Source organism: Carettochelys insculpta, chromosome 5 (assembly GCF_033958435.1).
Source record: "Carettochelys insculpta isolate YL-2023 chromosome 5, ASM3395843v1, whole genome shotgun sequence".
Taxonomy (NCBI): Eukaryota; Metazoa; Chordata; order Testudines; family Carettochelyidae; genus Carettochelys; species Carettochelys insculpta.
In genome coordinates this window covers 93,223,771-93,240,484 of record NC_134141.1, presented here as the reverse complement: position 1 = coordinate 93,240,484, position 16,714 = coordinate 93,223,771, and the positions used below count along the sequence as shown (strand labels likewise).

At 50.2% G+C, this 16,714-nt stretch overlaps 1 protein-coding gene across 3 annotated transcripts in view; it reads right to left on the bottom strand.

Annotated features, from left to right (window-relative positions):
- Window positions 1-3,290: 3,290 nt before the first annotated feature.
- Window positions 3,291-16,714, bottom strand: part of ELOVL7 (ELOVL fatty acid elongase 7) — a 60,419-nt gene continuing 46,995 nt past the window's right edge. For all 3 annotated transcript variants that reach the window (XM_074994275.1, XM_074994277.1, XM_074994276.1), the window contains 2 exons: window positions 8,881-9,017; window positions 3,291-5,269 (listed from right to left, as the gene is read on the bottom strand). In XM_074994275.1, the coding sequence (XP_074850376.1) occupies window positions 5,060-5,269; window positions 8,881-9,017 (347 nt within the window). In that variant the 3' untranslated portion in view covers window positions 3,291-5,059. The remainder of the gene's footprint in view (window positions 5,270-8,880; window positions 9,018-16,714) is intronic.

Below are 16,714 nucleotides of genomic sequence, written 5' to 3'. Positions count from 1 at the left end.
ATGTCAACAGTGCTGGTTGGAAGTGATGTGTGTCATTCCTCATTCCCCCCCTCTCAGCAGGATGTCACTGAACTCTGTGTAATAGGAGTAGGTAGTGGGTCCTGACATAGTGCTGCCTGAGCTCCTTGACTTTGGCCTGCAGCTGCTCCTGAGATCCGGGAGGGTGGCCCTTTTCGGCCAATGCTGTGACCATCCAGCTGTATATGGGCATGTTGCACTGCTTGGCTTTGGGGTCCTGCAGTGTCTCCTCCCACGCAGGTCCAACAGGGCCTGGACCTCGGCCTCAGTCCTGGAAGGGGACCCATCTCTTGGGTGGATTCTGCCCTTGGTCTGCTCCCTCAAGGGCCCAGCTCCATCTGCCATCTGGCACACTCTCAGGGAAAGCATGGCTGTGAGGGCGTGGGGGACCGCAGATAGTAGCTTTGCTGCTTTCACACTCTCCACTTCCTGCCACAGGTTTTCCAGGGCTCCCTGTAGCTTTAAGAATGGCTGGAGGCAGGAACCATAGAGTGCTACTTGTTGTGGACAGGTGTCCTTCAGGCCACCTGCACCGGGCCCTGGAGGCCATTTCTGTTGACAGAAGGTCCCTGGAGCATCCAGCCCGCCTTTTGTTGGCAGATTTCTGTCAGCAGAGGCATGCTTCCTCATAGGGAGTGTGGTATGGCTGGCAACAAAAACGCCACTTTCTGTTGACTTACTGTTGATAGAACGTACTTGATAATCTGGATGTTCCCTGTGTTTTGTCAGCAAAACGGCCATTTTGTTGACAAAGCCCCCTAGTTTAGACATAGGTTTAGTTTGGTGCCTCCCCCACCCAAAGGCTGCCCTACCTACAGGCAATTAACAAGGAGGCAGCTGCCTAGGGCATGGCAGATTTCTGGAAGAAGGGGCACTGTAGATGGGGTTATGTGAATTGCAGCACACTGTAACATGTAGGACTGTAACAGCTCTGTAGACCCTTCTGGCATGAACTAAAATGTGTTTCTGTGTAGGGTTAGTATCATCTTTAAAGCCATGTGAGAGTATGTCTGCACAGTAGAGTTATTTCAAAATAGCTTATTTCGAAATGCCAGTCATTATTTTGAAATAACTTTGTGCACATCTACACAATGCAACAGCTATTTTGAAATATCAGATGGGTTATTTCAAAATAAACTATTCCACAATAGTTTATTCCAACAGAATTCTGGTGTGTAGACATAGTATTTCAGATTAGACCCACTGGAAGCTATAATCCGAAATAGGATCTATTATGTGTAGACACATTATTTCAGAATAAGCCAAGCTTCCCTGTAGTCTAGACACATTATTCTAGAATAGTTTACTTTGGAACAGTAACTACGGAATAAATTATTCCAGAATAACCTTGCTGCATAAATATATCTTGAGAGACTGTCAAATAGGATGGGAACTCCCTTCACCTTGAGAGACAGGGAACAGGGGAAGTTGTTAGAAGGAAAGCTTTAACCCTCTGTGCTTTCACCCTCTCTTCTAAATTGCTCTCAGTAACACCTTTCTTCCAGGAGGCAAATAAACCCTAATTAAGTAAAATGAAGTAATGCTTAGTTTCACCTAATGAACAAATAAAACAATGCAATGCTGTTCACTCTCTCACTTTCCTATTCAGATGTTTGTACATTGTTCATAAACTCTGCAGGGGCTTCGTCTTCATAAGTCTAGAAAGCAACCTTTCAAATAAGACATTAATCCTGCTTAGTACACTGATTTCAGCCACTATTTTATCAAGTGAAGGTGTCATATATGCTATGTAGTACAGACAGTGTTTTCTGAGTTTTCACAGTCTCCTAAGATTAGTGTTTTGTCCAGCAGAGGGCTGTAGTACTTCAGCTGAATTGCTGGGGGGAAAAAAAACAAAACAATTTCCCTTATCGGTAGACACCCATTTGCTATTATTCTGCTTACTGTTCCCTTTTTTTTTTTCTACCCACTTATTCCCACTTAAGTGAGTGGGTCTGAATTTTTCCAAGAATGGTTTTGGCAAGAGGGAAACAATCATTTTCTACAAAATGTATTAGCCTTAGGGAGAAGCTGCTCTGGTTTTTAAAGAGGAGTCACTAAAACTGCTACATCAAGTCTGTGGTTTTGAGTACCATAATGCCTTTGAGAATAATGTGAAGGTCTTAAACTATCACAACAGGCTGCACATGCGCACAAACCTGCAGCATGAATCAGGGCCACCTCTCTCAAAGGATGAATTTCCCTTCAACTGTAACAAGAAGATCAGAAGATGTTTATTTTAAAGGACATTGAACTGGAGAGAAGTACAGGTTGAATCTCTCTAATCCGGCACCCTCACAGACCTGACCAGTGCCAGACAAGAGAATTTGCAGAACCACAGGAGGTCAATATTGTCTAGCAGCATTACCAACACTTCTACTGCTTATTGGGCTTTTAGAAGACATTTAGAGGTAAACTACAGTTAAATAAGGGTACAGAACACTGAAAGTCAGGACTGGTGGCTGTGCAAACTTGGTCACACCCATGAGAAGTAGTCACACAGCTAACCAAAATCATGCTGGATTACAGATGTTGCCAGGTGAGAGAGTTCCAGATTAAAGAGGTTCAACGTGTAGATCAAAGGACTTGTGAAACTAAAGTCGCCTCTTCTCTTGCCTAAGGATCAGCCAGGCATGTAATGCCATAACAGAAATAGGATTGTTTTATGCATCACTACTCACCTTCCAGAAATAAGTCAACATTCTTTCCTTAAGGTCTACTTATTCTTTTTGTTTCTTGGGTAAACAGGGCTTCATGGAGCAAAGAGGCCTGGCTACGAAGTTTGGTATAGCAACATAAGATGTAGAAAAATAGTATGTGGCTAATGAATTACTGGAGTGTACAATGTTTGCGCTTCAGCAATCTGTTAGAACAGCAGTACTTATACTGTAAGAAAACTAAGCAGTAGCAGTCTCTCATCACCACACATAGAAGGAAAAATGTAGCTTTATTTCTCCTTCTTCACTCCTACCACCTTCCAAAAAAGTTTTCTGGGAATTTACAGGCATAAGAAATAATTTTTGAAAACCTGGTATTCCAAGAAAACAGTGGCTGCAAATAAATTACTCTCACAGAAAGATGGGCAGTACTAGCTAAGTTGGTTAATCTTGGTCTTTTCCCAGGTTTGTTTGCCAATTTGTGTACCTTGTACAAGATGAAGGGCTTGAAAGCCCTCCACCAAAGCATTAAACCAAACTTCATTCACCCAGCAAATATGGACATAGGAGATATTGAACACTACCATTTAAGAGATTAATAGTCAGAGATGGAAGACAGGTATAAATCTTAGTTCTTTAATATCTTATTACAGTATTTCAAAACAACTTCAATTGAGTTTTTCGCATGTTATTTAAGAAGGTTCATCAGGGTAAGAGGTCTTTTACACAGACTGAGATAAAATTAGTGAAGAAATTCAAGCAAAGTTTGGCAGCACTGTAATCTATTTTGTTACATGTCTAATAGTCGCTATTTGAAGGCTAAGTCCCCACATGCCACTTTAACATTGCAGGGATACAAGGCAGAAAGAAAAAAGGCAAATCTGTGTCTTTTAGTTCAGTAAGGAAGACTCAGATGTATGTTATTTCATAAGAAGTCACTTGCAACACTATAGTGGTAATCCTGCTAACATAACAAAAACATGCCTTTTTTGAGTTCCTCAACCCCCTATACAAAGGGGTGAGTCAAAAGGCACATTTTGGATGACAACGCAAGCCCAGTAGATTGTAGCAGTGTAGAAGGTAGATTTCACCCATCACTAGTGGGAGCTGTCATACACACAAAAAATCAATACTGTTTGGTGCGTATCTCAAGGCAGAATATATTTCCCAGTTTAGTTCTGCACAATAGTCTTTCCTTGACCAGCTCACACAGCAAACACAGCTGTATGCTGACAGCTATCTAGGTCCTATGAACTGCAAGTAAACCAGCTGCCATAACCCTGACCAGCCACTGAAGATACCTATCAGTTCATTCTTCATAGATCATATTTAACTACTATGGAGTCACCTTCTCCCTCTCCATAAATCTGGGTAGCCCTCAGTCTTCTTGAACAGTTCATTTAGTACAACAGGGCAAAGACAAGGCACTAGTGCTATTAACAGAGAAACTTAGTGATGAATTATACAAAACAATTTTTCATTGGGCACCATTCATTTCCACAGGCAATGGAAATTAAGAGAATACAGCAAAACAGAGTCATGAAACTTCCATAAATACCATAAGGTTTTGCTTGCTGAATTGCATGGCGGTTTTCCCCATAAACATTCCTATTTTCTGGTATCAAAATACATGAACAGACAATTTTGAATAAAATGAGGTAAGATTATTATTCTAATACAGTGACTCAATAACTATTTTGGATGGAATGTTAAATGAAAACAGTTTTTATGATTATAATGTTCAATTAAGTAAAAATAAACATTTTAAAAAGTTCATTGATGTCCATCATTTTACTATAAGACATTATAGTCCAAAAATCCATCTTTTTAAAACACACTCATCTGCCAAGGATGTATTTAAATATGTTCTCTAACAGGTTTACAGGTATTAACTCTATTAACAAATGGACTTTTGTCTCTAAGTTATGCATGTAACAATGATTTTTCATGGTTATTTTAATAAAATTTAACTAGTGTTAATAGCTCATGATATCAGTCAAAGTGAATATTCTTTATACCTTTCCTTAGTGCTCAAAGTATTCTGTACTTATCATGCACATTTTTCTAAAGAAGATCTTTTTATTTACATGCATCTCACCTGCAAGAATGCCATTAAATAGTCATTTCTTCTAGGCACAAAGAGAAAACTTTCTCTAGATACATGCAAGTCACTGAGGACCTGCAAATCTTTAATCAGAAGATTACCCTTTCCTCCCTCCCCACATCATCAGAAACCCAAATAACTTATTGTAAAAATACAAGCTCTTTGTTTTTGAAAAACATATAAAATATACATGGCATAGCGTGCACCTAAATATCTTGATTGTCAAGTAGTACAAGTTGATGATCTAAGACGTTCACATTTATACAGATGAGCAGCTGCTTCAGTGATCTTTGCTTTTGCTGATTCCATTTTTCAAAGCCTTTGGCATTCTGTGACCCCGGATGTAAGCATGATACCAGAAGTGAAGAAACAGAATTAAAAACATAATGCCATACAGGCAAATGATGTGCATGAAAATTGGATACTGGTATGGACAATCATCCATAAAGTAGAATTGTCCTATATGAACTGTAACCATAAGAAACTGGACCTGGAGGAAACAGACAAGGAAAAATATGCTCAGTTATGTATTATAGTTGGAAAAAAATACTAGACAGAAGCGTAATAAATAGCTGTCAGCATAATGCACATACATACCAAAAGAGAAGGTTGGGAAGAAACAGCATTTGTGTAGACTTGCAAAACTTTACTCTCCTACTTGGCCAGAGAGATGTGGTTTTTTGATAAAGTAATGTGTATGTATTTATGTTATAAACACTATCGTGGTGCAAGGACAGGGGAGCAGCTCGACATCAGGGAGACCAGGGAAGAAGTTCTAACTGCCAGAGGGAAAGGCCTGGCTGGAGCTATTTACAAGATAGCACATTCTCAGAAGGACTGATTGTGCCACTTCAATTGACTAGTACCACTGGCTACTTTTATAGTAATGTGCTCAACTAAAAGGCTGCATCTACACTAACAAGATCTTTCAGAAGAGTCTGGGCTTTTCAAAAGATCCCACAGAGCATCTACCCACAAAATGCATTCTTTTGAAAGGAAATCAGAAGGATGCAGTGCTTCTTTTGAAGGCACTCAGGAAGGTCCCACTCCTCCCCCTGCCGAGCATTCTGAAGCCCTTCTACCTCCCCGTGCTTCCTGCCCAAACCCAGCCCCAGCAGGGACCCCAAACCCAAGGTGGGAGAAGATCCCAGGGCTGACGGGGATTGTGGCCCTCCACCCCCCCACCCTGGACTAATGCCCCCTCCTTTCAGGTTGAGGTGCCTCCCTGTTTCCCACTGTATGCAGCTGGTTGCACATATGGTAATATGCCACAAGTTCTTTCGCCATGTTGAACCCTTTATTATTATTTCACCATCCCAGTGTCCTGTGCTCATGGTGGGGGGAGGATCACTGTGGCCTGTGAGCAAAGCTGTTGCAAAGGACCTCCTTAATTTGTATCCCCTCCCGCTGGGCCTGGCAGCTCAGGGCAGCAGCAGGCTGTTCATAGCTGGGGCTGGGCTTGGCTTGGCTGCCCACCCCCGGACGAATGTCTTGCCCTTACTTTCCACCACATTGTGTAGGATGCAACAGGCCCCCACCATCTGGGGGACATTATGCAGCCCAACCTCCAGGAGCATTAGGAAACACCTAAACCATCCCTTCAGATGCCTGAATGTGTGCTCCACTGCATTGTGGGCCTCATTGAGCCAGGCATTAAATAACTACTGTGTGGTGTCCAGGTGGCCGGTGCAAGGCCACATGAACCAGGGCAACAGGGAGTAGACAGCGATCACCACAATGCAAAGAAGCATGGTGACATCCCTGACTGGGAGATCCCACTGGGAGATGTAGGTCCTCACCTCCATGCACCGGCAGAGGCCAGATTTCTGGAACAAACACACGCTGTGCCTGGTCCAACCAGCCCATGTAAATGTTCATGAATTGTCCTTTGGCATCCACCAGGGGCTGAAGCACGACCGAGTAGTAGCCCTTGCAGTTCATGTACCTGCCCGCACTGTGCTTTAGGGCATGGATGGAGATATGGGTCCCATCCAGGGCACTGAAGCAATTTTGAGAATCCAACCACAGCAAATCCTGCGATAGCCACATCAAGATCCCCCATGTGGGCAACCCTCAGGAGCAGCATGGCATTGATGGCCCTGACAACCTGCATGGGATGGAGAGCACACGCACGTGTGCCTGCCCCTTCCTCCCATGCCCCTTCCTGGCACCCTCTGCCCACGCCCAGAGCCCTCCAACCCCCTGGGAGGCCTGTGGGGTGGGGCAGTACAGTCCCCTAGGATGGGCCTCCCTGCCCTGCCCCGCTCTGTCCCACCCCCTTGTACTCCTGCCCCCAGCCGCCAAGGGTCCCCCTTGCCCAAGATCCCCCTACCCGCACCCTTCTCCCTCTGGCAGGAGTATGACCCAAACATGCCTTACATCCATGAGGACAGCCACAATAGTCACCTTGCCCACCCCAAACTAGTGCCCCATGGACTGGTGGCTGTACAAAGTGCCTAGCTTCCACTCTGCAATGGCAACCTGCTTCTCCAGGGAAAAAGCAGGCCACAGGTGGGTGTTCTGATGTTGGAGGGCAGGTTCAAGCCAGCTGCAGAACACCAGGAAGGTCTGCTTGCTTATACAAAAGTCCTGGTGCCATTGGGTGTTGTCCCACTTGCCCATCATGAGTTTGTCCCAACAATAGAAGCTGCTAGGATGGCCCCAGAAGCATCGAAGTACCCAGCGGGTGAACGGACGGGACCCCAGGACGAAGGGCTCCACGGTGCCCCTGGGAGAGCTTGACTACCAGAGGAGATGGAGGATGGCCATGACCACCATGGCCAGCAGGCTGACCATGGCATCAATGATGTCAAGGTTGGGGAGCTGCTGGGGATCCATGTGTCTGTGGAATGGTTGTCTGGTCCCTACACTGGCTCAGTTCTGCGCGAACAGCTCAGCAGACCTCAGTAGCATGTGCAGGGAGAGGGTGTTTGGGAGGGACCCTTTAAGGGAGTGGCTGGCCGGGCCCCTGGAAGGGCTTGGCAGCCATGCAACTCCCCATTCGCAGCATTTCCTGCTCCGTTCTTTTGGAATAGGGGCTGGCGTTATGTGGCTGCTCTTTTCAAAAGAGTGGATGGCTATTTTGCTCTGCTGTGTGCGTTGACATGCTCTTTCGAAAGGCTATCTTCTGGAGGATATCCTCCAGAAGATCCTCTTTTGGAAGAGTGCTGTAGTGTAGATGTAGCCTTCTTAGGCTCACATTAAGCAAAAGCATGGAAAAATGTGCTACGGGTAGAGACATTTAACAGTTAGGGATTATATTGGTTTAGTTTAGAGAGTAAATCAAAATGGCAGCATATCTAAAGTACAGAAAATGGTACAGAAAGTCAGTGGAGTACTCTTGTTGAGCACAAGGACAAAATGGCAAAGAAATTTAAAAGGTTACCAAGTTAATAACGGTAAGAAGAAGGTTTACTTGTCTCCCCCTTTCCACACTCCCACACAATGATTATTTGGAGAACTCAGGGCCACACAACGTTGAAGCACAGAATTCTGAAGAATTTAGGAAAAGGATTTTCATATGAAAATCATAATCCATAATTACAATGGCTGTGATAAAAATGCTTAAGATAATTCAGTCATTTCTAAGAAGAGGTAGGGGCGTGAGGGTTTCTCACATATCAAAAAGGGGGCGTGATGCTGGAAAGTTTGGGAACCACTGCTTTAAAGGAAGGTAAATCCTAAGAAATAGTTCTTGTAACTTTTTTTTTCAAATTAAATCATTAGTCTATTTAATACTGTCTTGCAAATTTCTTCCTTTAAAAAGAAGAAAACACTTCACTTTGTTGCTAGTGAGAGTTCATATTTCAACAGTTTTTAAGTGGACTTTATGCATACACATAGAGTATGAAGTGTACCTACAGCTTGCAGTGATTTCAAAGATAACTGTGGGTTCTAAGGACTTCCAGAAAGCAGGTCAACAGATCCTCTTTACACATCTGACTAGTCTCATGATTTCGGCTGAACTCGGTTGAAAAACAGGTAAAACTCTTGTGCAATTGGAAAAATAATTGTTAGCCTCATTTATAGAAGCATTAAGAAATCACTTTAAAACAGTTAACTGACACAATGAAAAAAGTCTGGTTCAGAAACAATACTCACAAGCTGTATAGACGTCATGTGTTTCTTCCACCACAAATATTTATAATAAGCTGGTCCCAGAGAACAGAGTCCATAGTAGGTATACATGATGACGTGTACCACACAGTTTAATAGAGCATGGAATGTTCCTAACCCACCTGTAGAATCAATAAAAATATAGCCTCAAGTTGTTGCAACAGTGATCCTTTAAAAATAAAACCAAACAAAAAACAAACCAGCACCTAGCTACCAAGTGAAGTTTTTGTCTTGAGTAAGCTAAGTCGAAAACTAGATGAAAGAGTGAGGTTCTGTGGGAGGTCTCTGACTTTCACTGGCATATAAAATACAGTTAAGCTCTGTAGTCATCAACTCGAAAGGACTTCAGCAGTCCCTTCTTTTCTCAGGCAAATCCACGTGTTAATATTTTAGTCAATACGCTAGTATAAGGCTGCTCCGTTTGCCAGCCAATTGTCCAAAGCTGTAAGTAGTCCAACTGAATGCAAACAAGTTTATTTTGTTAGTGAGATTTGTTGTTGCAAGACAAGTGCACAGCTAATATGTTGTTCTGTAGCCCAGCTAAAGAGAAGGAAATTAACAGCCTGGGTAATGTCATCTTTTTGAGTGGGGGTACTGTTATTAAATGCTGCATATGTGTTTTTTGTCAACTCATCTGAAATCTGATTTGTGAAAGGAGGAAGGCCATTTCAATATTAGTACTAAACTACCATTAATTTGGCAGAAAAGATCCAGTTCAAAACATGACATTTTCTTTATATGTGTAGGTTGCACTTCCCTTATATGGCATGCTCAGGACCTGACAGGTCCCAAACAAGAGAATTTGCTGGACAAAGGGAGGTTCAGGGCAGTGCTCAGGGACTGCTGGAGCACCAGCCTCCAACCTCCCTCCCCTGGGGCTCTGGCCCCAGCCCAGACTCCCATGGGCTGCCATAGCACTCCAACCAGGCCCTGTGCCCCGCCACAGGGCAGGTGGGGTCTCCAACTCCCGCCCCACAACAGCCTGCTCCTGAGGGGCAGGTGTAGACTCCATCTGCTGAGGGGCTCTGGTTTCCAGCCACATGGCAGTGTCCTGCCCCTGCTGCTACAGGACAAGTGGGAGCCCCAAATCCTGGCTTCATGTAGCCTCTCAGCCCCTGCTGTCGCAGGGCAGACAATGGCTCCAGTTCCTGTCTCCCACTGCCACAAGGCTCCAACTCCTGGCCCCCACTACTGCAGGGCAAGTGGGGACACAGGCTCTGGCCCTGCACTGCCACAGAGCAGGCAGGGACTCCAGCTCCTGACCCCCACTGCCAGAGGGGCTCTAGTTCCCAGCCCCGCGGAAGCCTCCCACCCTGGTGCTGCGGGGCAAGAGGGACTCGGGCTCCAGGACCCCCAGCAGGCAGGAGCTCTCGCTGTCAGCCTCGCTGAGGCTCCTGCATCTGGCAGCTACTCTCTCATCTAGCAGCATCTGTGGTCATGCCAGACGACAGATGTTGCCAGACGAGAGTGTAACTGGATTTAAGAGGTGCAACCTGCATTAGAAATTGGACTCAAACATTGTCATCTCCTTTATTAGATAGCTGCACATTAGACAACCTTCCGTGGAATGCATGCAAAGCTTTTGTACCTGTTTCAGAATATGTTTTTGTCAGAGATGGAAAGTAACTAAGTAGAAAGTCTTAGTTATGCTACTCAAGTACAGTCTTCCTGTATTTGTGCTTTGCTCAAGTAATTTTTTACACTTTGACTTTTACTTGTGTCAGTTTTAAAGAAACTATTACACTGTACTCTTTACTCCACAACCACGTCCAGAAGCACTTAGGTACTTGCACTTAGGTACTGCTTTGATCACCTCACTGACACTTGCACAAGTCAGCATAAGTCAGCATTCTGGTTGGCTAAAGCTCAGCCACATGCTCAAAGCATTGACTGGACATGCAGGGACAATTTGTTTTAAAAAAATAACCTATCAGTAAGCACAATGACCCTGCCAACAGAGAAGCCTTTCAAAAGCTACACAAACAACTTGTCATTCAAAACCAGTATCCACCCAGAGGTGGGAAGCCCTGAGCCTTGCAGGCCAGATCTGGCATGCAGAGGAAAAGAAGCACAGTGCTGCGCGCTGTCACTTACCCTCCCTCCGGCTGGGGGAATGCAGTGCTGGAAACTGCTCCTGACAGGGTTTCCCCACTGCCCCTAGCCGTGTCTACACGTGCACGCTACTTCGAACTAGCGGCACTAACTTCGAAATAGCGCCCGTCACGGCTACACGTGTCGGGCGCTATTTCGCAGTTAACATCGACGTTAGGTGGCGAGACGTCGAAGCCGCTAATCCCATGAGGGGATGGGAATAGCGCCCTACTTCGACGTTCAACGTCGAAGTAGGGACCGTGTAGTCGTTGCGCGTCCCACAACATCGAAATTGCGGGGTCCTCCATGGCGGCCATCAGCTGAGGGGTTGAGACACGCTCTCTCCAGCCCCTCAGCTCAATGGTGGCCACATGGAGCAGCCCCTTAAAGGTCCCCTCCCCCTCCCTTCCTGTGCAGGAAGCTGAGGGAATGTGCAGGCGGCAGCCCAGACACGCGGCCAGCCTGCACGTCCCTCAGCCACCCAGAACAGGGCCAGCACCTGCCATGGCTGCCCGGCAGCCCCACCCCCGAGGACCGCCCCCAAGGGGAGCTAGAGCAGCCAGGCCAGCCAGGCAGGCAGCCAGGCTGGCAAGCGGCAGCAGGGCCCCTCCTGGACGGAGGCCGAGCTGCGGGACCTGCTGGGCTCTGGAGCGAGGAGGTGGTGCTCCAGGTAATGGGGAGCAAGAGGCGGAACGCGGATGCGTTCGCTCGGCTGGCCGAGGGCCTGGCCGCCCAGGGTCACCCTGCCCACACTCCTGACCATGTCAGGAGTAAGGTTAAGGAGCTGCGGCAGGGTTATGCCCGGGCCTGGGATGCGGCCAGCCGATCTGGGGCCGCCCCCGTCACTTGCCCCTTTTACAGGGAGCTCAGGGACATCCTGGGCCCCCGGCACACCTCCTCCCCTCCGGCCACCCTTGATACCTCGGCCGACGAGCCCCAGCAGGCCCTGCAGCCGGAGTCCGCCCCGGAGGTAAGCCCCACACCCCAGGGGCCCCCCCTGGAGCCCACCCCCGGGCCATCACGGCAGGAGGAGGAGGAGGAGGAGGGGGGCTCTTCCTCTGCAGAGTCCGGGCTGCAGATCCTCCTCCTGCCCTCCCGGAGCAGCAGCCGGGCATCTGCCACCCAGGGATCTCCGGACCGTGGGAGTGGACTGACAGGTATGTACCCCTCTCTGGTGTACACCCCCGGGTTGAGGGACGGGGGTAATAGATATGTGCCCAGGGCCCCCCACATGCCCACATGGCCATGGCCCCAAGGACAGCAGGGCCATGTCCCTCACATGAGTGCATGAGCCCCTGCCCCGCCCCCAGCACGACAGTGCCATGCCCCATCCCCGGGGCAGGGGGGAGCGGAACCTCGAGGGTCCCCCGGGAGGAGGGGGTGGGACACCCTGCAGCAGCAGCAACAGCAGCAGCAGCATGTGATGAAGTGGGGGGAGTGCAAAAGGGAGACTCAGGCTAGATATGAGCAAAAAGCTGAATAGCTCCCAGGGGCAAAGGATGATCCTGGGGCTACAGATGGCAGGTGACACCTCTGCCCTGAACAAAGAGGAGGGAGGAGCCGAGCTGGCTTTGAAGGGGGGGGGGGGGGCAGGTAGAGGCTAGGGGAAGGGAGAGCTGGAAGGCAGCCAGCCTGAGCAGGGGGAAAGCTACACCCCAGAGGGGCACCCCTTGGGGTCTTCTCCCCAGGACGGGTTGGAATGACTGTCTCTGACTGCTGTGCTGTCACTCCTGGGAGAAACTGGGCATCTGTGGCCTAAGAAACCTCTCCTGTCAGACCCTGCTGAGTGAAGTGAGAGTCACTCCCGCCAGGGGACGGGGTGCAGTGCAGGGGGACCCCTGAACCCCATCCATCACAGCAGCATCTCCCGGGGATGGGGATGGGGAACCTGCAGCACGGGTGGGGGGAAAAGGGCCACGGCTCGGGGCCCACACTAACGCCTGTCTCCATTCTTCTTCCCCCACCCCTCCTGTGTTCCGCAGCTGTACCATCGGAAGGACTGGAAGAGAGCGCCGGCGAGGCATCAGTGGTCCCGGAGACCCCTCCAGGGCCATCGCTCCAGGCAACCCCCTCGGCGGAGGACCGACCGGCCCCACGGCAGGCTAGACGGCAGACCCCGCAACAACACCCAACGGCAACGGACCCCCAGCTGCTGGCCATCCATCGTCGGCAGCTGGAGGTCGCGGAGCAGCGCCTGCGGGTGGAGCAACGCCGCCTAGACCTGTAGGAGCGGGCGCTGGCCTGGCGCCAAGAGGCATGGGGGGCCTACATGGACACATTCAACCACCTGGTGGACTACTTGGCCCCCCATGCCGCGCCGGCCGCCATAGCGCCCGCCCTGCCTGCTCCACCCGTCGCACCACCTGCTGTTCCGCATGTCGCCATCCCGTCCGCCATCACCCCGCCACCCACCACCGAGGGCCGGATCGCCGAGGGACACCTGGGGCCAGCTGAGACTCGCCAGACATATCTTCCGGTCCACCCGGCCCCCAGCCAGCCCCGGACAGGGCTGCGGCCGAGGCAGGGCTCCCGGCCACCCACCCCCAGTGCCTGACTTTAGGGGCGTGGGGCCCGGGACGTGGCCCCCACCCTTGTATATAGTTACTTTCCAGAAAAGGACTACGATGGACAGTTTCATTTATATTTCTGCCCCCCTTTGCCCCGTGCCCCCCCCACATAAATAGTTCTACCCTTCCTTACCATCCCTGGTTTTCTTTTTATTGAACAACAGACCCATATTATTATATGCAAACTTTTTTATTATTATTGTTTTATTTGTACAGATTACTTTTGTTAAAGATGTCTTGTATATAGTTTGTTCTTGTTTTGATTATAGTTACAAAAAAACAGTTCTAAAAGAAAAACCAGTTTAATTTTAGCCACAAGTGCGTGCTGTCATTTGTACAGGAAAAGTTGGTGGGGGGGTGCTGTTGGGAGCTCTGTGGTGTGGGCGTAGGGACAGGGAGTGTTGTGGAGGAAGGGGGGGGGGCGCAGTGCGGGGCCTGGCAGAGTTCACCCCGCAGCCTCCTCGAAGTGGGCCCGCAGGGCCTCCCAGACCCGCGTCCCTTCGGGGTCCACCTGGCGACTGGGGGCAGTGGGTGGCTGCACGTCGCCCCTGCCAGCTTCCACAGCCCAGCCCTGAAAAAAGGCCTTCCCCTTGCTCTCCACCAGATTGTACGGGGCGCAGCAGGCACCCACAATCTGGGGGATGTTGTTGGGGCCCGCATCCAGGCGGGTCAGGAGACATCTCCAGCGCCCTTTGAGGCGGCCAAATGAGTGCTCCACCACCTGGCGCGCGTGGTTCAGGTGCTGGTTGAAGCGCTCCTGGCTGGAAGAGAGATGCCCCGTGTACGGGTGCATGAGCCAGGGCCGGAGGGGGTATGCCGCATCTGCGATGATGCAGAGGGGCATGGTGCTGTCCCCCACAGGGATCTCCCACTGGGGGATGCAGGTCCCCACCTCCAGCCGGCGGCACAGGCCCGAGTTCCGGAAAACCTGGGCGACGTGGGTGCTGCCAGGCCAGCCCACATAAACGTCCTGGAAATGGCCCCGGCTGTCCACCGAGGCCTGGAGGACCACTGAGTAGTAGCCCTTGCGGTTGATGTACCGTCCTCCACTGTGTTGCGGGGCGCGGATGGGGATGTGAGTCCCATCCAGAGCCCCGAAGCAACTGGGGAAGCCCAGCGTGGCAAAGCCCACAATGGTGGCATCTGGGTCCCCCAGCCTCACGAGCCTGTGGAGGAGCATGGCGTTGATGGCGCGCACGACCTGCAGGGAAAGCACATGGGAGAGCACCAATGAGGGGTGAGCAGGGTGTGCGTGGCCCAGCCCACCCTCCCCTCCCCTCCCCTCCCCTGCCCTGCCAGGGCCCCCCTGCCCTCCCCCCCCCGTAGGTCCTCTTACCTCCATAAGGACAGCCCCGACGGTGGCCTTGCCGACGCCAAACTGCTGTCCCACAGATCGGTAGCTGTCTGGAGTGGCCAGTTTCCAGACAGCGATGCTGACCCGTTTCTCCACAGGGAGGGCACGCCGCATGGCAGTGTCCTGGTGCCTGAGTGCGGGGGTGAGCCACTGCCACAGCTCCATAAATGTCTGCCGGCTCATCCTGAAGTTCCTGAGCCAGCGGTCGTCATCCCACTCCTCAAGCACCAGCTGCTCCCACCAGTCGGTGCTGGTGGGGTAGCTCCACAGGCGGCGGGGGGGGCGGGTCGGGGTGCTGCAGGGTTGGGGGTTGAGCCCTGCTCCCCTGGGGGCCGCTCCTCCGCCGGTGTGGCAAGGAGGTGCTCAGCTGCCTCCCACATGGCATGGATCAGGGCAAGCCCTGCTCCTGCTGGGAGGGCTGGGTGGACCTCTGGCTGCTGCTGGGGGTCCAGGTCTGCGTTGCCCGAGGTCTGCGTGCCTATGGCTCTTCAGACCGCGTGCTGTGCAGGCTGAGTGTGTCTGGGAGGGGCCCTTTAAGGGAGCGGCTAGCTGTTGCCCTGGAAGCGCTAGTCCGCCCTGTGACCCTGTCTGCAGCTGTGCCTGGCATCCCTATTTCGATGTGTGCTACTTTGGCGAGTAGACGTTCCCTCGCTGCGCCTATTTTGATGTGCTGCGCAACGTCGAAGTTGAACGTCGACGTTGCCAGCCCTGGAGGACGTGTAGACATTATTACATCGAAATAAGCTACTTCGAAGTAGGCTTCACGTGTAGACGTAGCCCCTATTGGTCAAATTTTGCCCAACAGGAGCCGTGTAGGGCGGCACTCTCCCAGGCCCCACATGGACAGCTCCGTCATCTTCATCCCTCTCCCATGTCCTCACCCGGCTCCTCCAGCCCTGGTCAGTTCCTGCACCCACTCATGACCAGCTCTCCCATTCCACATCCATTCCTCAACTCTCCCTTGCTCCTGCATCCTCCCCATGGCCAGACACCCTACCCCCAACTCACTCGTGCATCCTTCCACTCTTTCAGACATGCCACACTCGGCCCATTCCTGAACCTCCTCTCCCAGCCACTCCAGCACCCTACCTCTCACCCAGGCTAGGTATGGAAAATCCCATTTAATTGGTAAGCCATTTGAACACTAATTTTAATCAGTTAACTGATTAAACAGATGTGGGTGGGGATGGCTGGGGTGCCCCTGCTGGCTGCATGCTGGGGTCTGGTGCTGCTCTAGTCCAGCTGGAGCATCCCTACCCACAGCACCATTGCAGGTGGAGGGCACTCCAGCATGGCCAGAGCAACCCCATCTTCAGCAGACCAGCCTGCAAGTGCATCCAGGGTAGCTGGAGCAGCCCCCGTCCACAGCGGACATGGGCATGCTGCGGGGAGGGACCCTCCAGCTGGGCCAAAACAGTTCCCATCCTCGGCAGACCCAGGCACACTGTGGGCAAGGTGCTCCAGCCAGGCTGAAGCAGCCCAAGTTCTGGCATATGTCCGGGTAATTAGTAATTTCTGTAATTTGACTTCTGTATTTAATTGTTCACTCTTTAGCTTTATAAATGAAGGCTGCAACTATATTCAGATTCCAGATTTGAAATATAAATGTATATTGTAGATGTGTATTTAATATATAATACACACACACACACACACACACACACACACACACACACGCCAATATATGCGTGGGTGCATAATTGTTGGGTAACTGTTCACAGAGAGTAGTTATTAAGGTTCACAGTCAGCCTGGAAGTGAACAACAAGTGAGGTTCCACAGGGGTCACTTCTGTTCAATATCATCAGT